General features: G+C 45.1%; 2 protein-coding genes across 2 annotated transcripts in view; both read left to right on the forward strand.

The window, feature by feature from the left end:
• The window catches only part of emilin1a (elastin microfibril interfacer 1a), a 30,171-nt gene extending 22,463 nt beyond the window's left edge, over positions 1-7,708 (forward strand). The window contains exons 7-12 of the mRNA XM_004542308.5: positions 1,245-2,519; positions 3,031-3,445; positions 3,692-3,808; positions 4,579-4,596; positions 4,696-4,830; positions 4,929-7,708. Coding sequence (XP_004542365.3) covers positions 1,245-2,519; positions 3,031-3,445; positions 3,692-3,808; positions 4,579-4,596; positions 4,696-4,830; positions 4,929-5,248 — 2,280 coding nt within the window. The 3' untranslated portion in view covers positions 5,249-7,708. The remainder of the gene's footprint in view (positions 1-1,244; positions 2,520-3,030; positions 3,446-3,691; positions 3,809-4,578; positions 4,597-4,695; positions 4,831-4,928) is intronic.
• A 1,713-nt stretch (positions 7,709-9,421) lies between these two features.
• Positions 9,422-23,486, forward strand: ankef1a (ankyrin repeat and EF-hand domain containing 1a). The gene is made up of 11 exons (XM_004542307.3): positions 9,422-9,603; positions 9,889-10,095; positions 10,837-10,998; positions 12,853-13,052; positions 13,140-13,289; positions 13,481-13,604; positions 15,673-16,489; positions 16,726-16,952; positions 17,210-17,349; positions 21,940-22,095; positions 22,269-23,486. Exons 2-11 carry the CDS (start codon positions 9,906-9,908, stop codon positions 22,395-22,397), a joined length of 2,295 nt encoding a protein of 764 aa, XP_004542364.1. The 5' UTR covers positions 9,422-9,603; positions 9,889-9,905; the 3' UTR covers positions 22,398-23,486.
• The last annotated feature ends 439 nt before the right edge of the window (positions 23,487-23,925 follow it).

A 23,925-nucleotide genomic window follows, 5' to 3' on the forward strand; every position in this document is an offset into this window, starting at 1 on the left:
CAAGGCTATAAAGCCTTTCGCACAATAGAAAAATAGGTGGAATGACGAAGGTTTGTAAATATACTTTTTTATTCAGTATGACACGAAAAGAGTAAATGAGCCCATAAACCAAGCAGGAAAGTGTTTACAGAGGCACAAAGTCATTGACCCACAGGCCTACGTCAGTCTTTTTATAGCCACAGCTGTCGCCACCTGTTGGTCTTCAGATAGAATGCAGGTTTAAGGCACTAACGCATTAGCTTAGCCTCACTTTCTACTGTCTGTGTTTTTGCCAGCTGTGATCTCAGTCAGTAGGACAGGGGTGGGCAACTCCAGGCCTCAAGTGCCGGTGTCCTGCAGGCTTTGGATCTCACCCTGGGTTAACACACCTGAATCAAATGATTAGTTCATTACCAGGCCTCTGGAGAACTTCAAGAAATGCTGAGGAGTCATTTAGCCCTTTAAATCAGCTGTGATGGGTCATGGACACATCTAAAACCTCCAGGACATCGGCCCTCGAGGCCTGGAGTTGCCTACCCCTGCAGTAGGATATGATTACACATCCACCTGCAGCTTAGCTGGATGTGCAAATCTGCTGATGGTGAGTTTGTTAGCAGATGACATCATTTAAGAAAAAAGCTAGTTACAGGATCCAGTCTGGGATTGGATGAAGTAAACAAACATGGTTGCTCAAGACAAAAATATTTATCTTTACTATAGCCTCAGATTGCACTGTATACATAATATATGTAAAAATTCTTTGCAATATTACACAACGAGTGATATTTACAGGGAAACAATATTGAATCAGAACGTCCTTCCTTTTAACGGAGCGCTGTAACCTTTGATAAGAAGATGAAAGAGGGGTTTGGTCGTGGAAACCCCACCTCCACCATCCCATACTTGATTTCCTGGCCTGTGTTAAGTAAACAGTGATCCATAAAACAATAAAAATAATAAAACATCAGCACAAACACTTTGTACCAGGGGCTTCGTGGGGTGACTCTCCAGGGCTACGCAGCTTTCCTGTTGGTGTGTAGATGGCTCAGTGCTTTTCTCCTATAGAGTGAAGTAATACAGATGGTATTAGTATAGAGATACAATCACTCCTGCTGAGAAGCAGAACAACAAAGCAAACCTACAGTTCAGGAAAATGTACCTTTGAAACCCTTAGAAATCACAAAAAAATCAAAGTTTCAAGGACGCTGAAAAAATATGAGCCTGACATCATGACGGTTATGTCTCGTATGTCTCGTTATCACCAGGTCGGCGTGGAGGACATGAGGCGCCAGCAGCAGCAGGACAGGGACCGGATCGCAGCCCTGGAAAAGAGGATCAGCTCCATAGACCAGCACTTGAGGCAAAGCTTGGAAATCTCTCGCAGCGAGACCGAGCGCTCACAGGCCTGCTGCAACACAGTCACCGAGCTGGGAAGGAGGCTGTCTGATGTCGAAGTCCGACTCACCTCCACTGCAAACAAGTGTGACGCTATTAAAGGGCGGCTGGATAAGGAGCTCGGGACGGGTGGAGGAAAGGGAAGAGTGACAGAGGACCGGTTGAACGGCAGGCTAAGAGAACTGGAAAAGAGGATGAATACCACAATGAGGAAGACGGAGCAGAGGTGTACTAACACCGGGAACAACATGAAAGAAACTGTGCAGAGAGACGTCACTCAGCTGCGAAACTCGGTCCTCGTTCAGCTCGATGACCACAGCTACAAGATCGGTAAAGTAGAGCTGGATGTGGCTGTTCTTGCAGACACGGTCAAGGACCACAGTCGACGTTTAAGCAAGCTGGAGAACATCACGACCTTCCTCGACAGACGGCTAACATCGACCACAGACATGTGCAGAGACACCTGCGGGCCGAACGCAAGAGACCGAACAAGTGATGAAACTGTGAAAACTTTAGAGTGGAGGGTTGTGGCCAACCAGGATGAGATCCAAAAGTTTAACACCAAGCTGAACAACCTGTCGGTGTCAGGAGACTCGCTGCTTGAGAGAGTGATTAACTTAACAACTGATGTGAAAAAGATAACAGCTGTGACCGGGAAGGATGGCGAGAACTTCAACAGGATCTTCACTGAAGTGGAAACTTTGGGCCGCGATTTTAAGGAGTGTTTGATATGCAGCACTGTAGAAAAGGACCTGCTCACATTTAAAAACTCCACCACGATCAGCCTCAACAGATGCCAGACGGCACTGACGGATCTGCGGAGAAAAGTCGACTCGGGAGAATCTGTCTGCTCTCAGGTTTGCTCCAACCTCCAGGAGGAGGTGGGACGACTCAGAGAGGACGTGGAGGAGTGCACGGTGCAGTGTAAAACCAACATAAATGATCTAAAGAAACGTCTGGAAGGTCACACTGTACATAGTGGAAAATTAGGAGGGGATCTGAAGTCTATCCAAGGAGAGCTGGCTGAGGTCATGGATACTTTTAGCTCCATTAATGACACTCTGAAGGGCCTGGGAAGGACTGTGCAGACACACGGGCACACGATAACAGATCTGACCCACATTAAGGACAATATCATCGTTGAGGTAAGAATATGTGATGCAGATAATAGCCTAGTTATGCACACATCTGTTTGACATGTGAACCTTTTAAAGCCACTAAAGGCTTTTTCTGCGTTGCATTGTGGAGTGGCTATAAAGTAAGCAATGAACCAAAACAAGGAGGCTATATCAGTGTGACTGTTGGTAGCTTGGATCAGCAGGCATAGCAGCGGAAACTGCCTGGAAAAACAGAAAGAGCAGTGTTGGGCGGGCTGCGCAGTTGTTCAGTTCAAATGCACTGCAAGTCAAGAAAACACCAGCAAACAGAAAATGATGCAAAAGCACACAAAAGAAAACAGAAGTTCAATAAAAAACAAGAGAAATTCATAAAAATTTCCAAATGCATCGTGGTTACCTTTGGAACTGTTTTCATAGAATATTTATACAGTTATGAAAATAGGATATTACAGATATTTGGGTTTTCTGACAGATGATGTGCTGACCGTAGGAGAATAAATTGTCTTTTCATAGTAGAACTTTCAACACTCTTTTCAAGGTGAACAACCTGCAAACGGTCGTGGCAGACCACGTCGCTGACTCAGACACTCGATTCAGCGATCTGGGCAGAGAGATCCAAATAATCAGGAGCAACCATGTGACTGAGATCGGGGAGTGCCGGAGGTCCAGTGACGGCCTAGATCGAAGGCTCTCCAACCTCGAAAAAGTGTCTGGGCGCTTCGACTCGGTTTCTGGAAAGCTGGAGGGCATCAAGGAGGGCTTGGACCGACACGTGTCTGGGCTGTGGACCTCTGTTAATGGACTCAATGTCACAGTTACTTCTCAAGGAAATGCTATTGAAAATATCCAGAACGTCCAGCTGCCTCACATCCACTCCAACATACACAGGCTGAACTCTTCAGTGGTCGACTTGGTCAGAGACTTCCACAGATTCAAAACACGGGACTTTAAGGGTGAGTCACAGAGGGCAGATGGCGTGGGATTTGAATGCTGGTCGAGAGATAGTTGCTCCCAACTGAAGGGAGGTACGTTTGGACTGAGGGAAAAATAGATGAAAGAAAGATTCCAGGCAGTTGTCATAAAATGATTTAAATGGTGCTCTCTGCCTAAAAGCTAAGTCCCACGAGTTCTCTTTAAGGCTAGTGTTACTGGTACTGGAGTGTTTCCTGGCTGTCTCACCAAACATTGCACTCCTTCAGGTCCACCTGGTCCACCTGGGCTCCGAGGAGAGCAAGGGCCCCGGGGTCCGATGGGACCCGAAGGGAGGATAGGACCTCAGGGCAGAGATGGCGAACAGGGACCAATGGGACCCCCAGGTAAATACTGTAGGCCCAGTGTTGGAACCAGAGTAGTGATCATCTTAGGCCAAAAAGATGGAAGTTAAGCTTAATCAAGCTAGCTAAAGTTAGCTATGTTATTTAGGAATGTGCATTTGTACCGTTAGGATGTGACTCCTGGTAAAACCTTTCACCAAACAGAGGCTTCTTGAACAATCTGTTAACACCGCAGCAGCAAATCATTTTTATTTGGCTGATAATTGGCATTATTCTCAACTAGATGATCAAATTTAGGTAGTTTTCTCTGGGCTTATTTTTTATTTTTGTGTGTGTTTGTTTGTTTGTTTGTTTGTTTGTTTATATCTCTCTATGGACATACTGCAAATCGATTTCCCATTGGGGACAATAACGTTATCACCATTGAAATCTTAAATCATCACACCAACTAAAATGCAGTAGAATGTGATTTGCTCTAAATTTTCACTCAAAAAAACATAAACTATAGAACTATGAATTTCTAATGCGACCCAGCCATGGGACAAGGCACATGTGTGAGCCGTCTCCCACTGGGACACAAACTTCAGTACAGAAGAGTAAATTTAGGTCAGAGTAATGACGAATACCATAAATTGACTTCTGCTTCTTACTAGTTTGAATTTACTTTTTATATAAATAAACGTGTATTAACAGACGTATTTGGTGCATCTTTGATGTCTCTTCATTAACATGTTGCATATGTACAATATAAACATGAGGAATGGTATCGCTGGGTCTAACTCGCTGTTGTTGTCTTTCATCTTACTTTCCAGGTCTCAGAGGGGAACAGGGTATGTGGTGTTCTTATCAAACAGCAGATCAAAGTGCGACTAACTCTTTGATCTCGAATCCACGGTAACACCTGCTCTTTGTTTCTGCTCTATCATCAGGTCCTCCAGGCTCCGATGCCCACGTGCCACGCCTTTCCTTCTCTGCCGCCATGACCCGCCCGATGAGGAACACGGGAACCATAGTGTTCAATGAAGTCTTTGTCAATGAAAATAACGCCTACAATCCCAAAACAGGTGAGTTTCACTACAACGGACGTTTCAATAGTTTTAGGTTTTCTTTATTTCAACTTGGTGTCTGCAGTCAGTCATTATGACCTCGTCCTGTCCCTCAGGTTATTTCACAGCTCCTGTGCGTGGGAAGTACTTCTTCAGTGGCATCCTGACAGGCCACAAAAACATAAAGATCGAGGCAGTGCTGTCCAAGTCCAACACTGGTGTGGCCCGAGCAGACTCGGCCGGATATCAGCCTGAAGGCCTGGAGAAGCCCATGGCTGAGGCAAAGCACATCCCTGGAGCGTTAGCTGTCTTTAACATCATCCTACCCATGGAGGAAGGGGACACGGTCTGTATCGACCTTGTAACTGGGAAGCTGGCCTACTCCTCCGAACCTCTGACCATCTTCAGTGGGATGCTGCTCTACGAAACCATCTGATTGGATGTGTAAAAATCCTGAGCGTGAGAGCTTCTGATTTGTCCAAGAGACAGTGCCACTGAGAAATGCAGATTATTGGACTGGATCTATTCAGCAAGACAAAAGCTTATGTTTGACCTTCAGTGCCAGGAAGGATTTCAGAAGTCCTTTGTAACCACAGTCGTTTGTTCTGTGTTTCACAGCTTTAAGGAAAACTATTTTAGGCAAGAGCCATTGGTGTGTTTTTGTATCCTGAAGAAGCCACTGCACGGTTATCTAATAATGTCACATGTTTTCACTAATATTTTCATATATATCTACAACCAATCCCTCCCCCAAAATTAAATTAAAAAAAATTGGCACATCGTGTAAAATGGAAATAAAAACAGAACACAATGATTTGTGTCACAAATGTCATAAATCCACCTTTTTATTCACAATCGAATACACAAAACATGTTTGTGACTCTTATCACTATATCCCTCATCTTTAAAAAGCTGGGAGTTAAGGAGACCAGATGCTGGACTTTTGGGAGAGGGTTGTTGTCCCGTTGGTGTCTGTTAGAGGATCCAAGCTGCTCAACAGTCCTGGCTCTTCTCTGTTGCACTGTAATAGATGCATTATGCAGCTTAGCATTGTCTAAGGCCTTCCCTGAAAAGATGTCTGGGTGGGAACTCGTTCTGATCTCCCACCTGTATGTATTTCATAGGTACTGATGCGCCTCCACACCATCAGAGAGGCAGGACTTGAGAGCTGCTGACAAGCCGAATGGTGCCTCTTCCCTTTTCTTTAGAGGACACGGCGTCCGTGTTTTCCAAAAAGAATTTCAAATTTCAGTTCTTCCAACCACAGTTTTCCACTTTGCCTCAGTCTATTTTAAATGAGCTTTGGCCCAGAGAAGTTTCTGGATCATGTTCGTGTATAGAGCTTTATCCTGCCTTTGTGGATGTCACGGCGGACTGTAGTCACAGACAATGGACCTTACAATTAGATGCAAAATGTTCCTCCAGCTGTTTCTTTTTAGTAACGTTAACTTTTCCAAACTTTTTTGAGATTTGCTGATGCAAACCAAGTCAAGAGCTAATGTTTTTTTCTCAAAATAATTTCAGCTTAAACTTGTAAAAATATGGATCCATAACATTTCAAAATCATTGCATTCTGTTGTTATTTTCATTTTACATGCCATTCCAACATTTTTGGAACTGGTTCAGGTAGTTTTTTTTCTACTTTTAGCTCCGTATTATGTCACTGAGAATGGATATCCCTTATATGGGCACCTTAGTTGTGTAGCCAATAGGAAGAAAGTTGGCTCAAAGTGGGGCGGGGGAGCTGAAATTGCTTCTTTCAGACAGAGGATGAACTACGGGGCTACGCCAAGGACCAGTGTAAGATAAAAAAAGGGTTATTTTTAACCAGGGATCCTTCAAAGCTACAAAGCTAAGCAGAGTTCAAGAATGAAAACATGGAGCTGGAAGGGAGCACCACCGGTGCCATTTAAAGAAAGGTTATCTTATAAAAAGATGATTAATGTGAGGGCTTTTTGTCCCTTATCCACCCACAGCATACCAAACGATCAGAGGTTATTACACACACTTCCTGAATTATTCCTTGGAGTTTCATTCTTACCACAAGTAAATTCCCAGAAATACAACGCAGAGTGCCAATTGTATTGGAAAAAATGCAGAGTGATGAAGTCCAAACCACTATCACTATTCTTTAGGAGGAAATGCGCAAATGAAGTCACTGATAGTTTGGTGGCGAAACCACAGGATTTTATAAATCATACAAAACAATAAGAGCATTATAGGACATTAGCTGTGCCCAGAAACACAAGAGGACGTGGAGGACTGCCAAGGGCAAGAACAGTTCTTCTAAAGGACGTTTGTGAGAGTTCAGATGGTGAAAGTTATGTCGCTGTTACTATCAGTCGATCTTACGCTGGAGTTTTTATGCAAAGCAAACAATAACAAATACAGAAGCTACACTTATCCTTATATCAAGTATACAAAGCCTATTTCTTTGATTGAACACACACATCCTGCCTTTGGTTGTCTGTTTTTCAACTGTGTATTTTGAAAGGTGTTGTACATATTTTTAAATGGCTTGCACACTTGTTTGCAGATTCATAATGCATTTTGTACATTATGGCTTAAGAGTGTATTTTCTCTTTTTTCGTATCATACACGTTTTCCTTTGCAAGGAGGACATGTTTGTCATCAACTCTAGTGTGGAAATATAAGTGTATGTGTCTAAGCATTGTGTAACCTTAACAGACTGTACATATTTTTATGATCTTTAAGAACTGCCACTTCACCTTGCATGGTACTGTATACGTTTTGTATGTTTTGCCACGTGTGCTACAAATACAGATACCCAGTGTTATACGGCTCATGTTATACGGCTCACGTCAACAGTATCGCTCTCATCTGGATTTGGTTTCTTTTATTAAATGAGCTGGTATGCATCAGGTTTTACACACTGCCCCGCCTGCTTTGGACTTCACTTATTTGATCTGGCACTTCTTTGGCCTTCACAAATACACACAGCTGGGCTGACTTTTGTTTCTGGCTCCTACTTCAAACCTCTATCATCTCCTCCCTCGACTTCAACAGGCTAATTTTAGCTTAAGACAAGACAAGGAGTCTGTTAAACTGTTTTTCTTTCATATGCTGCACTGCAGTGACCCCTAGTGTTCAGGATATTTACTCCAGCAGCTGTTAGGAAAAGCTTAACAGTCAAGATGCTCATTACTTATCAAAGAAAAGATATGTGCTCTTATTTGTGTTATGTTATAGCCTCATTCCAAAATGAAATTCTACACAAGTGAAAAACATTTTTGCTGGAAGTATATAAAATATATAATTACATATTACATGCCCATAATTACTCACAGACTTTGCTCGACATCGTGTTGAAGCACCTTTAGCAGCAATCACAGCCTAAAGTCTTTGAATATGATGCTACAAGCTAGCACTCTTGTTTTTGAGCAGTTTCTCTCATCCTTCTTTGGAGAACCACTCAAGCCCCACCAGGCTGCGTAGTCATTTTTGGCTCTCTGTTCAATCAGGTCCAAGTCTGGCCTCTGGCTGGACATTCACAGAGTGAAGCCACTCCTTTGTTATCTGGGATGTGCACTTGGGGTCATTGTCCTGTTTGAAGATAAACCTTCGCCCAAGTATAAGGTCCAGAGAGCTCTGGAGCAGCTTATCATCAAGGACTCTCTGCACATTGCTGTATTCATTTTTGATTCCTTTCCCCTTGATCCTGACTAGTCTTCCCGCTGCTGAAAAACATCCCCACAGCATGATGCTGCCACCACCGTGCTTCACTGTGAGGATGGTGGTGGCCGGTTTCCTCCAGACATGATGGAGGACATGAGTCAGGCCAAAGAGGTCAATTTTCGTTTCATCAGATCAGAGAACTTCAGACGTGCAATCATTCGCCTCTTACTGAGGAGTGGCTTTCATCTAGCCACACAGGCCTGATTGGTGGAGAAACTTCTGGTGGTGCAGAAATGGTTGTCCTTCTGGAAGGTTCTCCTCTCTCCACGGAGCAACGCTGGAGTTCTGTCAGGTTCTCTAAAACCTCTGACTAAGGCCCTTCTACCCTGATTGCTCAGATTGGCTTGATAGCCAGCTCTAGTCCTGCTGGTTCCAAACGTCTTCTATTTACAGATGTTGGAGGACACTGAGCTCAGTCAGACCTTCAAAACTGCAGACCTTTTTCTGTAACCTTCCCCAGATCAGTGCCTCCATACAATCTTGTCTCGGAGGTTTGGGATTGTCCAATTCCTTGGACTTCATGGCTTGGTTAGTGCTCTGACATGCACTGTCAACTTTGTGACCTGATTTATACAGGTGTGTGCTTTTCCAACAGAAAACATCTGACAGATGATCAGTGGAGACAGGATGAACATGATGCCAACCTTGAGTGTCATGGCAAAGGCTGTGAATACTCATGTACATGATCTGTTATTTTTAGTCAGTTTGCAAGTATTTCAAGCAAACGATTTTAACTTTGTCATTAACTTTTGACAATTTTGAAAAAATAAAATAATCCATTTGGGGAAATGGAAGCAAAGTGGTGACGCTTTCATTTACGACAATTTCAGTATTGCCGAGCTTATCGAGAGACCCTGAAAGCAGCATCAGACGCTGCCGAGGGCACGAGGTCCTGCCCGGGATTTTCGCGCGTTCCGTTGCCATGGAGCCGACTTTGTTTCCTTCTAACGGCCCGCACAGAAAAGTGAAAAGCCTGGGAGGAAAAGCAGGTACAGACGGGACCCTCTCGCTGACCAAGCCTGGGTTTGTGGACCACAGCAGCAAGTGTCTGTCAAACAAGGGGAGCCCGTGTAACCCGTGCGTGTCTGCGTGCAGGTGCGTGATGAGCTTGAGGGTTTATGCGTCTGTACTGACAGATTTTTAACAATACTCGTGACTTTATTTTTCATGTACTGTGGTGATGTTTGTCTTAAAGAGACCAGAAAAAGCACTGGGCCACTTTGTATGAAAGTCGCCATTCACATGGGTAACATGAACAACTAGCTTATTTAAACTGCAGTTTTTCAGAGGAAAAGAAAGCACCTAAAAATTGTAATTCAATTAAAACATGTTAGAACCAAATATTTGCGTGCATGTTAGAAAGCTCCTATTTCATACCAGCATTCAGTGAGTCCACAATGAGCAGCAGAGTGGCAGAGGGCCGCCTGCAGACCCTGCAGATCTACCGCCTGCTTCAGCTGGTCCATGAAGGGGATACGGCACAGATAGAGAAGATGGTGCAGCTCGGGGCGGAAGACCTCATCAGTCTCACAGAGCCGAAGGACGGCGTGGGGGTGCTCCACGTGGCAGTTTCAGCCAACAACCTAGGTAATGTATGCCTGTGGGTTGGCTGTGGCAGACTCATTCCTTTGCAACAATCAGACACATTTGGTTGGACGAGTGCTATGTTTGTTCAGCTCAAATACTGTGGGTATTTACAGTACAGGTTATTTCATTGGAGATATCGGAATTTCAGGAGCGGGACCACGCCTCCAAACACGCTCCTTCCGGTTGTCATCTGTATAGGTTCCGCCAGTTCTGCAAACTGTTCATTGTCGTTTACGTGCCCCACCGTCCCTCCCTCCTTGTTCTCAATTCTTTAACTTCTTCATTTCTATTTAGTCCACGGGGATCTGCCAGGCCCGGGAGCCGTCCCCTTCGAGGCCTTCCCCAAACTGCAGCTCAATTCATGTCAAAGCATCACTTTTACCTACTAAAACGCTGTCAAACCTAAAATGAGGACGTGGGCCCAGCGAGTGAATTTAGTCTTTGTGTCTTTGTTTGCATGCCGCATTACTTACCAAAGAAAATATGTCCACAGAGATTTGTGGCAGCATGTAGAGTTCTCAAAAACGGCAGCGCAATGGAAAATGGATGTTATTAAGTTTGCTAAACATCTTAATCACTGCCTGCAGTAACACTGGGGAAAGAGGACATGGGGTATAAACATGTATTTCCAGTTACTTTTAAACATAATCTGCATCAAGCCCAGTTGGTCTGAGAATTTACCACAAGCCCAAATATGATCTGTCTCCGGATTGTTTCTGCTTTCTCTTTTTCTCCTCGCAGAGCTCGTCACCTTCCTCCTCTCCAAGGGAGCAGATCCTAACGTGCAGGACAAAAGGGGCCGCGCTCCGATTATGTTAGCTGCTGAGCTGGGCAACCATCCCATTGTGTCTCTTTTGGCCCACAGCGAAGCCAACCTGAGGCTCCTGGATGTAGAGGGCAAAAGTGAGTTCAAAACTAAAGGCATTACTATTTATAATCTCTGTGTAGGTTTAGCAACACTGCACTGACAGAACAGTTACGGGATTTCAAACACACTAAAGCTTCGTGGCATGAGTTTCTATGGCCGATGGTACAGGTGTAGGCGGCCCACTTTTGTTCATGTAGTGTGTATATGGTGGTAAACAGCAGGGTTTTCTTCAGATGTCTAGTTCAGAATTGCAGCTGTCACACAATTCAAATAAGTTTTCACAATAAGAACCCAGAGGCATTTCAAGGGCTCAGCCCAATGGCGATGCTCACTTTTAGAGGGACATTGATGCCTATCTTTGTCTCCCTTAGCTTTAACCACACAGTGGGTGATTTTCAACGACTTGGCAACTCGAGAGAAATTCAGTCACATCTGGCGACGTAAAGTGACTATGGGTGAAAAAACTATGGCAATGAGAAAGAAGTCTGAGTCTTTCTCAACTTCAGCTGGCACTGAGAGCGCAGGATGCTGGTGGCTGACAGCTAACAGGGAAGTAAATACATTAGAAGTTACTTAGGTGATGGGAGTCTGTCCGTTAACAGCCGACTGTTACCTACAAAGTAAGGTTTGGGAAGCTAATCGCTTCCTGTGCGGATGCAGGTTTATCCCACGATCGTTTTAAACAAAGAGACTCTAAAGCTGCAGCTTTTTGCTTTCTGATTAAATAAAGTTTTGAAACAAAAATATTTTGTAGCATTTAACAGCTGCAGAATGATCAAGGCTGATATTATCACAGGAACACGTGAGAGTTGAATTTCAGAGCTTTTTTGTTTGCGATATGTCATATTTGTTTAAAAGTTCCTGCACAAATGAAGCTCATTCACTGTGTGCCAAGTGTATCAGATGGTTTGCTTTAAATGTATGTATTCTCATTTGAGTCTCAGTTTCCCAAATGGGGGCGTTTCCATCTCAAGTTAGGTCAGCTGGATCGCTTGCGGCGTCTTTCCGCTCATGAACATGCAGAGTTTGTCTCTTTAGATATTGATGAGGAGGTGGTATCCCAGACAACTCCAATCAGAGCGCACAAAGGTCTTCTGAAGGAGCTCGTTGAAGTAATCGTGATAATGACCCCATTACAGTGTGTCTGTGGTAGCGATTACTCTAACTGGCTCTCCTTTGAGAGGTAGATCAAGGCTGAGTGATTGAATGCTTCCTGACGTGTGCATAATTTACATACTGTATGATGTATGTACACATGTGTGAAGAGCCATATGAGGTTTTGTTTGTGTGTCATGCCACATGGACACGTCTAATTACAGATCAAGTCCTAATGATCGTCTCCTGTGAAACACGCTGAGCAACTTGATACGACCCAGCTCTCCCTGGGGTTTTGTTCAGCCTGGCCTCAGTGCTCACAGCAGGCTGAGCTTCAGTAGTCACACACACCTGTTTGTGTTATCCGTCGTGTCAGGAATATGGAGTAATGTGGGAATAATCAGAGTGGGGAAAGTAAAACACAGCATCCTGCCCTCCCTCCTTTTACAGCAGTTTGATCCACCAGCAGTTAGCAGCTGTGCTCGGTGCTGGAAGCGTGGAAGCTCTCTGTCAGAGCAAAGTTTCCCGAAAGTTTCCTCGCTTTTAATTTTGCAGTAGAAATGAAGATGGCTTGATTTGACTTGGCAGAGTTAGCTCGCTGATAGCTGCGAAGGACTGCAAACACTGGATTAGACGGAGGGTCCACATTAATATTTGAAACAGCATTTAGGTCTTAAGTGCTTAGCTATCAAAGTAGTCTGATTACACTGATGTACAGCTTTATTGTTGACGCTTACTTGCTTCTTCTGTCTCATGAGCTTTTCCTAAACTTTTGCACCCACGCTGTGACTCAGATGTGCTGTTCTACTGCATCTACCCCACCAAACGCCACTGCCGCTGCCTGCAGGTGTTGCTTAAGTGCGGAGCCGATGCCAACAGCGTGTCAGTGCAGGGGATGCATGTCTTTCAGCTGATGTGTGAAAAGGCCCAGGAGTGCACCCCCCTGTGCCTCATTATGCTGAATGCCGGGGCAGACCCCAATGCGGCACACCAGGTAAACAACAGGGACTGTGAGACCTGCGTTTTGAAGACAGTCTGTTGGAGCTGAAGCCTTTCCTCTCCTCTCTTCCCCTCTGCTCAGAAAACTGGAGTCACAGCGTTGATGGAGGCAGGCAAAGCAGGGTCCCTGCCGCTTGTTAGAGCTATAATCAGGATGGGCGGAGACCCCAACGCCTCTGACAGGAAGCGGCTCACAGCCGTCCACTATGCTGCCATGGGGGGCTTTTTTGAGGTGTAGTAGCTGCTCATATATAATAGCTGACATCTTTTGAAATGGCAATAACATGCAAAGTTAAGCTGTATCTATTAGGTCTTATTCTACTTTGTCCTGGAAGCTGAATTAAAATGACAGCGACCCACTGTTAGTGTAAGCAGCACCTCGGATTTAGGCTCGTCTAACGTGTTGCTCTGGGCTGTGTTCAGGTGCTTCAGGTGCTGTCTGCATACTCAGCAGACATGAGTGCGATGAGCCTTAAGGACTGCACAGCCTTACACTACGCTGCTGCCTCGGGCAATGCAAACTGCTGCAAGTTCCTGGCACAGAGAGGTAGTGTACTCTTTAAAGTCTTCTTCTGTGATGAGGCCTGTCACTCCTGCTGATGCCTTAATAGGAGCCCGACTGTGCAGATATTTAAAGCTCATATCAACATTACGTTCAGTAATTTCAGTCTGATGTCACTTGTAGGCTAACGCTGAAACGCAGGAGGAGAGCACAGCAGCTATTACTCAAAATGTACATGAGGAGAAAGCTGGTCACAGAGCATTGCAATCGGCTCCGAGTCTTAAATGTGTGTGTTGGTGTTTGACAAACAGGGAAACAAACTGAATACTTAAGTAAAAAGGGCTCATCGTAATACTTACTGTTGAACGAGGTAAATAAAAACCACCATGACGTGTGCTCTGCTCGAGCGTCTCGGTCATTCCTCAGACCTCTGATGCCTGGAATCTGCTGGACTCGCTGTTCTAGCCACTGGGACCACTTTGGACTTGACCTTTCACATCTCCAGCTGTTCTTTCCGCCCATCGGACTTCTTCCCAATATTACAGTAAGCTAGGATTGTCGCGTCTGCAGCCTTGTGCTCTTTATCGGCCACAGCTCTGTGTGGTTGGTCGTCAGCAGCTGTCTGTCTGCGCCGCCATGACTCTGTGGAGTCCTTTAGGCCGAGCTCTTCTAACCTCTGGTAGGATTTATTGATGTCAGCCACCTCCTCTGTCTAGCCCATGCAGGGGCTTTGTCCTCCTGTTTCTCCTCCTCCTGTTAGCTCCTCAGCTACCTAAGGCACTGTTGTAGCAGCTCATCTTGTGGGTGGGGGTGGGGGCCATGTATTCATGGTTGCTTCTGGCTTGTCGCTCTGATCCCCTCCCTCTCTCTCGTAGAGCCCAAAGGTGCTGGACTGCGTTCCCAGGGTCCCACCTAAGCATCTATGACACTTATGTGGCCGTGATGATGGCCGTACGTCTGTACTGGCTCACATCTTATTGCTGTCTTCTCAGCACCTGCCTCACCTTCTGTAGGCGTCGCCTCTGTGAGTGCGTGTTCATGAGGCTGTCACATTATTGTTGATCACGGTGTTTTTGAGGTATTGCTACGTAAGTATTGTATACCCAAACTGTGTAATGATTCATATGCATGGCCTGTGAGAGGAATGCTGACGGTTACACTGAATATTTTCAAGTTTAAAAGGGGAACAGGACTCTATTTGGAATATGGGAGTTTCAGTTCGTTCCAAAAACTGCTCTACGGTACCTTTTTACGGTACGATGATTTCAATATGTTACCCTCCGTTTGTAGTAGTGTTCGTATACATGGAAACGTAAAGGAGCACGCTCCACGTTACTGCCAAAATGTTGAAATGTCATTTCATTTACACGCGTGTGGAAGAGTCGAGCACATTTACACGCGTGTGGAAGAGTCGAGCACATTTCTGATTCTGTTCTGGTTTCTTTGATACACGAGCACGTCTCGTTTGATCACACACGGGGATTTCCCAGCTGCTATAAATATGGATCAAACTGTCGTTTTATGATCAAACGCACAGTCGTTTCAGAGATTAACATAATAACACAGTCCCCCTGCTTTTTTCATGTTCACACGTGGAAGTATTGTCCATAATTACCAGCTTGTGCACGCCTGCTGCTCACCACACCTGTCATTGTGTGTTGGTTTTAGCGCGTTGTCAGCTTCCTGTGTGATCAGAGGTCTTTTTGGACTGTTTGCTGCCCAGCTGGGGACAAATCTGTCCCATCACTCATGTTTCTTAAGCTGATTTGGAGACATTTCTGTCCTTCAACGCGCATATTAAACCCTCTCTTGTATTGGAAACATCCCACGTTCATGCATTTGTGACTTCTAGGCTGGACTTGTGTAATTCGCTGTTATCAGGATGTCAGACAGTACATTTGTCCCATGTTGACGTCTCCTCACTGCTTGGACTGGGTTCTGGGTAAACTCCAGAACTGAATTTCGAATTCTTCTCCTCAGTATTTTTATAACAGATTGGAGGATCAGTGTTCTCCCCTCTGTGTCTGCATATCTCTGGTATGATACTATAGCTGCAACCACAGTCCTGAGGACATTCTGCCGTGTGTTTATATAACCTCTGCTCTGTGGTCAGGTTGTAACCCTAAACTGAAGAACCGGGAAGGTTTGCTGCCGCATCAGATTGCCAAAGATTGCGGTCACAACGCAGTAGCCAAGGAGCTCCGGAAGGCGGAGAGGAAGCAGGGAAAAGGCAGCGATCCCAGCGGCACCGGGCAGATGTCAGAGCTCTGGGCACTGACTCTCCACGACTGGTCTCAAGAGTATGAAGCCGAACTGTGGAAAGCCTTTGGCGACAAATCAGACACAGTTACTGCAGAGAGGTTTATTTCTGTATTAGAGGAGCTACAAGCTCCAGTTGAACCAGACCGGATCCAAGCAGTCATCTCAGCCCATGGAGGAGACGTCAACATCAGTGACTTCATCAGAGGAGTCAAGTACATCAAGAAACCGTTCCGCCTCTCCTCGTATATGCCTAAGAAGAAAAAGGGGGGAAAGGGAAAAAAAGGGGGCAAGAAGAAGAAGAAGGGTCCGTTTGTTCTCCCCATGCCCGTTTGCACCCTCCCACCGGAGCTGAAGCCCCGACGAGCAGACGGAGGCCCACCCAGCTTCATGATCAGCTCCTATTTTAACTGCTCGGACGTCCTCCGATTCGACCCGGCTCACCCGCCAGTGCATCCGGTGATGAACGACTCAGGATGGTACATACACAAGCCACCGCCGGTCTACGTCAACGTGAACTCCTGCGTGAGAACCAATGATCTGGAGTCTCTGGACCAGGCCTTCAGTGAAGGGGTGCCGGTGGACGTTCAGGATGAGTTTTACAAGACGCCGCTGATGGTCGCGTGCTCCACTGGCAGCTATGAGACGGCTCAGTACCTCCTCAGCAAGGGGTGAGAAAGTTCATGTTCTGATTTCAGTGCCGTTTGTTTTTTCTGTGGCTTTACAATAAAAGCCAAATTAATATTTTCAATATTTTTTACCCGTTTCTTTAGCTTTGTATCACAAAGCACGCACACAGAAGCAAACTGACTTTTTCTGGTGTTTTCTGGTGGCTGCTGATCCGAGCCAAAGAATGGGCCTAAATACTAATACACGCCTTAAACCCTGACATCACTGTCTGTGACAGGGCTGATGTGAACGTGTGTGACCAGTTCTTCTGGACCCCCCTCCACCATGCGGCGTACGCCGGGCAGCGGGAACTCATTGAACTTCTGGTGAATGCTGGAGCTAACGTCGATGCCCCGGCCCTGGGCGGAGCCACGCCCCTCATGAGGGCCATTGAGACGTCTCGAGTGTCCTGTGTGGATTTCCTCATCGAGGCGGGTGCCAGTGTGCTTGCAGAGAACAAGAGAGGTGTGACGTAGTTCAAAGCCTTTGTACCTTTTTCTTATAATGCCACAATGGAAACACGTGATTTTGTATAATTACTCTTTAACTCTCCATCAGCATTTACTCTACAGGTCTCCTTTGTGGCGATGTATAACGTACCAGCATTCATATCCTGTCTTTATAGGCCCATTGACTACAACCCTACATCGTAGCACTTTCACATCTATGGCCACTTTAGAATCACCATGTCTCGTTTAACTGCCGATTTTACTTCTGTACAGAGCAAAGCTGCCTTGATGTTGCCAGAGATTTTGCAAACCCTGTGATAATCGACTTGGTCAAACAAAAGATGGATTCTCTGCCTAAACCAAAGGACAAAGCAAAAGGAAAGGAGGCCGAAGCTAAAAAGCCTAAAGCCAAGGTACACAAATAATCTACGACTTAAAGGAGACCTTTGAAACACATTAAAATCGTTTGCCTTCAGACTTTCCCTGTTATCTTTGTTTCTCTAAACTGTATCTAATGTTCACTCTGTACTATAGGAATATAGCAAGTCTTGGTTCTGATATAGTGCTTTTCTCCTCTGTTTGAGCGTTCACAGCATTTTCACCACACAAGTGCGTTTTCCTGGGCCTCAGTGCTCTTTCACACTCCCACGCTGATGTATGCAGCAGGGGCAGCTCTGGGATCAGCGTCTGGGCCACAGAGACAGCCCGCTCTGTCTCCTGATCCCCATCATGACCTCTAAATCATGTAAAAGGACACACGCTGGTGTTGCTCTCTTCTCCCTCGTAGCAGCAGGGAAACCCGAGCCTGCAAAGGGAGCCGATTACTTAAAGCTGGGCACTCGTACGCAAATGACACCACATGTGTTTGGTTACAGCTACACCGAGCTGGTGTTTAGCTTTGTATTCCCTGTAACCAGGTCACAGTCGGTTCAGATGTATTGATGTTGTCATTAAGACCCTGAAAGCAGCAGGTGTTTGTGACGCGTTCATAAATAATCAGGAGTATTTATAATTCAATGAAAATATCTGTCACACAGCGAGCCGACGAATCACGGAGCGTTTTTCTCTGAGCTCGGTCGGAGGCGGTATGAGCTGCTTTCACTGTTTTCTACAATAAAGGGTAATAATCCTCATCAGGCCCACTGGAATTCACAAACTCTCTGTAAATCATGCACCTTCAGCACTGTGAGTGATTCAGAAGAAGCCCTGTGGTCGTCCTACCCTCTAACCACAGCCGTGGGAACATGTGGGGGCTTCTGTGGGAAGTACACCACTCTCAGTACCCGACTGCATGTTGCTCTTGTTTGTCTTTAAAAATTAGTTACATGTGAACAAAAAAATTAATGTTTGTCAATGAAAGAATAATTACACTAAGAAATATAGGACGCACGCACACACACACACACACACACACACACACACACACACACACAGAGCAGCTAGGGGATGGGAAAGGCAGTTTGATGCCAGCAGAGCCGATGATTACCTGATAACAAGCTCACACAAACAGCACAGAGCTCTGCAGCGTCTGTGGTGAACGCCAGAACATCCTGATGAGAACATCAACACCCGTGTGATCGGTGATTAAGTTAATAATGGGCCTTTGTGCAGAACGATTGGTGTAGCAGCAAATTCTTCCCATGACCGCGCCTCACATGTAGACAGGGTTTTACAAAAACAGCAGCCGTCAATATCCAGCTTAGCCACAGTCCTGGCCAATCAGATGATAGCCTTTTTTGACATGCAGTTGGCAAAGCTCAAGTTTCACATCCTGCAGCCTGCAGACAGTTTTCCTGCGTATGCTTTGACAATGCCAGTGATAAACATTCATTATTGCGATGACACACTGACACAGCGGTGGCGGCAGATAGGCTGAACACCTGACGATGATGGCCGACAAAAAGAAACACTCGAATCGATGCAAATTGCTTAAAGCAGGCCTAGATGATCTCCAGCTGCAGCTTCACAGGACCTTCAGTTCAGTCTAACTTGGTACCATCCAGAGGCAGGATCACATCAGCAGCAGGTAGCAGTGATGCAAACATCTGGCAGGAAGTCATATCTCGTAAAGTTCACAGTTCTGTGGATAATTATTTGCCCCTTTCCTGATTTCTTATTTGTCACAATAACATGTTTTCAGATCATCAAACAAATGTTAATATTAGACGACGATAACCTGAGTAAATATTCATTCAACTAAATGATCCTACGTGGAGCTGTGTGGAAAAGTCATTGCCTCCTAAAGCTACTAAGTGTCAACCGTGACAACAACTGCAGTCAGTGATAACGAGCAGTGGATCCTTCACTGTGGATCCTTCACTGTGGATCCTTCACTGTGGAGCAACAGTCTTCTTTGTTTTAATTCAGCCACAGTGGAGGGTTCTTGAACATGAATTACCAACATGCTGGTGTGTGTCAGATCGTTGTCCTGCTGCAGAAGCCAAGCGCACTTAAGCTGCAGCGCACGAACTGATGGCCAGATATGCTTCTTCAGGATTTTCTGGTGGAGCTGAATTCAGCAGGTTTGACAGTCGTTTGATGTTCTTTTCATGGAAAGCCGTGCTAGTTTTATGCCGGCATAACAGGACTCAGACGAGAGCTTTACCTCGTCGGTCCACAGCGTATTATCCCAACAGCTTCATCACAGTGTTTTTTGGTAGATATGAGCCTTTCTGTTCTCTTTGGTCAGCAGTGGTTTTCTCCTCGAACTCTCATTTTTGCCCCGTCTCCTTCTTACTGTTGAATCATGAACTCTGACCTTAACACACACAAGTGAGGCCTGCGGTTCTTTGTTGCTCGGGGTTCTTTTGTGACCTCCTGGATGAGTCGTTGATGTGTTTTTGGAGTCATTCTGGTACGCCGCCCACTCCTGGGAAGGTTCTCCATTTGTGTACAGTGGTTCTCATCGTGGTTCGCTGGAGTCCCAAAGCCTTACAAGTGGCTTTGTAACCTTCTCAAGACGGATGTCAGGGACTTTGTTTCTCATCTGAAACATCCGAGCCATGTAAGTGTGACATACAGTGGGGCAAAAAAGTATTTAGTCAGCCACCGATTGTGCAAGTTCCCCCACTTAAAATGATGACAGAGGTCAGTAATTTGCACCAGAGGTACACTTCAACTGTGAGAGACAGAATGTGAAAAAAAATCCATGAATCCACATGGTAGGATTTGTAAAGAATTTATTCGTAAATTAGGGTGGAAAATAAGTATTTGGTCACCTCAAACAAGGAAAATCTCAGGCTCTCACAGACCTGTAACGTCTTCTGTAAGAAGCTTTTCTGTCCCCCACTCGTTACCTGTATGAATGGCACCTGTTTGAACTCATCATCTGTATAAAAGACACCTGTCCACAGCCTCAAACAGTCAGACTCCAAACTCCGCCATGGCCAAGACCAAAGAGCTTTCGAAGGACACCAGGAAAAGTATTGTAGACCTGCACCAGACTGGGAAGAGTGAATCTACAATAGGCAAGCAGCTTGGTGTGAAAAAATCAACTGTGGGAGCAATCATCAGAAAATGGAAGACATACAAGACCACTGATAATCTCCCTCGATCTGGGGCTCCACGCAAGATCTCATCCCGTGGGGTCAAAATGATCATGAGAACGGTGAGCAAAGATCCCAGAACCACACGGGGGGACCTGGTGAATGACCTGCAGAGAGCTGGGACCAAAGTAACAAAGGTCACCATCAGTAACACACTACAACGGCAGGGAATCAAATCCCGCAGTGCCAGACGTGTTCCGCTGCTGAAGCCAGTGCATGTCCAGGCCTGTCTGAAGTTTGCCAGAGAGCACATGGATGATACAGCAGAGGATTGGGAGAATGTCATGTGGTCAGATGAAACCAAAGTAGAACTTTTTGGTATAAACTCAACTCGTTGTGTTTGGAGGAAGAAGAATACTGAGTTGCATCCCAAGAACACCATACCTACTGTGAAGCATGGGGGTGGAAACATCATGCTATGGGGCTGTTTTTCTGCCAAGGGGACAGGACGACTGATCCGTGTTAAGGACAGAATGAATGGGGCCATGTATCGTGAGATTTTGAGCCAAAACCTCCTTCCATCAGTGAGAACTTTGAAGATGAAACGAGGCTGGGTCTTCCAACATGACAATGATCCAAAACACACCGCCCGGGCAACAAAGGAGTGGCTCCGTAAGAAGCATTTGAAAGTCCTGGAGTGGCCTAGCCAGTCTCCAGACCTCAACCCCATAGAAAATCTGTGGCGGGAGTTGAAAGTCCGTGTTGCTCGGCGACAGCCCCAAAACATCACTGCTCTCGAGAAGATCTGCAGGAGGAATGGGCCAAAATACCAGCTACTGTGTGTGCAAACCTGGTAAAGACCTATAGTAAACGTTTGACCTCTGTTATTGCCAACAAAGGTTATGTTACAAAGTATTGAGTTGTATTTTTGTTATTGACCAAATACTTATTTTCCACCCTGATTTACCAATAAATTCTTTACAGATCCTACCATGTGGATTCATGGATTTTTTTTTTCACATTCTGTCTCTCACAGTTGAAGTGTACCTCTGGTGCAAATTACTGACCTCTGTCATCATTTTAGGTGGGGGAACTTGCACAATCGGTGGCTGACTAAATACTTTTTTGCCCCACTGTATATGCAAAACTAAGAAATCAGGAACAGGGCAAATACTTTTTGTAGCACATTTATATACACAATAAGTTTTGTTACTGATGCTCCTCAGATTCCTTCACCAGGTTTTCTCAGTCCAAAGTAAACATTAGCTGTCCGGTGCTTTAACAGAGTACTTCTGTTTCCTCGGTGCAACAGCTAAATCTTTGGATTACTCTTTATCCTGCCTCTGCACCGTTACTGAAAACCATTGAGCTTTAATCCTCAAACATAACGTTTATTGTTAGCGACCTAATCTTGTGCATTTGGACATCTCTAGCTGCCTTTAACCAGCCTGAATCTGACACTTTGTATTGAACACAGCGAGGCTGCAGAAGCTTTGAAAGTCTTGGTATTCACTACAGGTTGCTGCTGCAAAAGTCGCTGTGCAAGCAGAGACGTCGTCTGCAGCAGCAGAGAAGACTCCACCCCAGAAGGATTCAAATAGCGTCGTCCTGCAGAACACCAGCATCACGACTGGGAAAACCAAACTCGTGGACATCACCTTTGTGCCAAAGACGGTGAGCCTCTCCACCGTTTACAAGAAGACGGCTTAATGTGTCTTCTGCTGCCGGCTAGTTGCAGCAGTCACAACGTGCACAAACCAACCCTGCATTAAGCCCGTTAGTGCACACATGTTCCTGAAGAAGTGACTGTGTAATTCCACTTCTCACTCTGACTGTTTTTGTCTCAGGTTTGGGGGAAGCCGCCCACCACCAGCCAGCTGATGTCAAAGACAAAGGTGGACTTTGACAACCTCGTGATGCCTTTCAGCCGCGACCTCCAGGGCACGATGCTGGAGCTAACAAACAGCGCAGAGTAACAGGCAGCGAGGTTAGACAGAGGCTGACATCTTGGACTGAAACTGGCCACTTATCATAATTGTGGATGTTTCATCTTTTCCACATGGCTTCTTTCTTCTGCCTTGTTGGACATCGTGCTTTGAATAACGTTTCCTTCCATCGCATCAGGTTCCTGCTGCTTTCATTACGGCTCTGTGCCCGTGACAGACGTGGTCACAGGTTTGATGTTTCCAGGTTGTGCGTCTCTAATCATCGATGTTATAACTCAGGATTACCTTAAGAATATTTTTTTCTTTTTTAAGGAGGCACAAGCATCCACTTGGACTCAACGATGAACCGATTGGACATAATCGATTCACTTTTATTGTTTCCTTTTGGGAAAATTTGTCATTTATCACAGCCAGGTGATTAAACGCAGACAGCACTGCACAGCAACATGTGGCAAAGAACAAAGGGCTTGTGGCCCTGATAAACTACATTGCAACTCAGGAAGCACTGCAGCAACATGGTGTATGGATAACATTATATCCACAGGGTCAAAGGTCATAATGTTGTTTGGCAGCATGACTCAGAAGGATGAACTGTGAGCCGATCTGTAGTGTTGTTGAACACGTTTTACAAACTGCAGCTGTTTTTCGGTGATACGCATCATCTTTCACTGCTTTTTCTGCTGTCATGGCAACAACTTTGCATTTCATGAGAATGAACTTTATGGGCCAAATGTGTGATCGCTTATTTTAAAAAACTGTTTGTTTATTTGTTTATTTAGCTTTTTCTTATTTCTGCTCATATTTCTGCTGCTATAATGGCTCAATGTGGTCATCTCTGACACGCAGAGTGACCGGAACGATGGGTTGTCAAACCTGAGGTCTGGGGGCCAGAATTAGCCTGGCAAAATCCCCTACTCGGCCCACTGGATGTTTTAGGACTTTTAACTGTATTTTCATTAAACCTACAGCTGTCCTACTAATAAAGACTCCCCCCACAGCTATTCATAACACAATAATGAAGATAAACAATTAAAAAACAGAAAAGTTCCTGTTTTCTCACTATCGACTACAAAAAACATCTTCTTTTTATACAATGTATCCACAGAAAAATGAATAAAAGGAGACATTTTCTGTATAAAATATTCCACTCAATGGCAATGAGCCCCTGGAACCTTTTCTCTAATTTATTTCTTGCAGTTTCAGAGTTGTGCTGGAAGATTTCTTTCATTTATTACAGCAGCATTTTTGATCATGTAGAAAAGCTAAGGAGTATTGTTGCAGTTGCACTTTATTTTTCTTATTCTGAGACATCTCGGGGGTTGGATGTGCAACTAAATGAGGTTACAGTTACAGATAATGGGGTATTGATGTTTTTACATGAATTTGTCTTTGCTGGTTTAAGAGGGGGACAAATATGTGGTTTCAGACAGTGGATGAACTGAGAGGGTGCAGCAAAGATAAAGAAGAACTTATTTTGAGTTGTGAATCATGCAAAGCTACTCTAGTGGTCTGCAAGAATAGAAAGATACAGAGCTGGAAATTAGCACAGTTCGTGAGT

Source organism: Maylandia zebra, linkage group LG15, assembly GCF_041146795.1.
Source record: "Maylandia zebra isolate NMK-2024a linkage group LG15, Mzebra_GT3a, whole genome shotgun sequence".
Classification (NCBI taxonomy): Eukaryota; Metazoa; Chordata; class Actinopteri; order Cichliformes; family Cichlidae; genus Maylandia; species Maylandia zebra.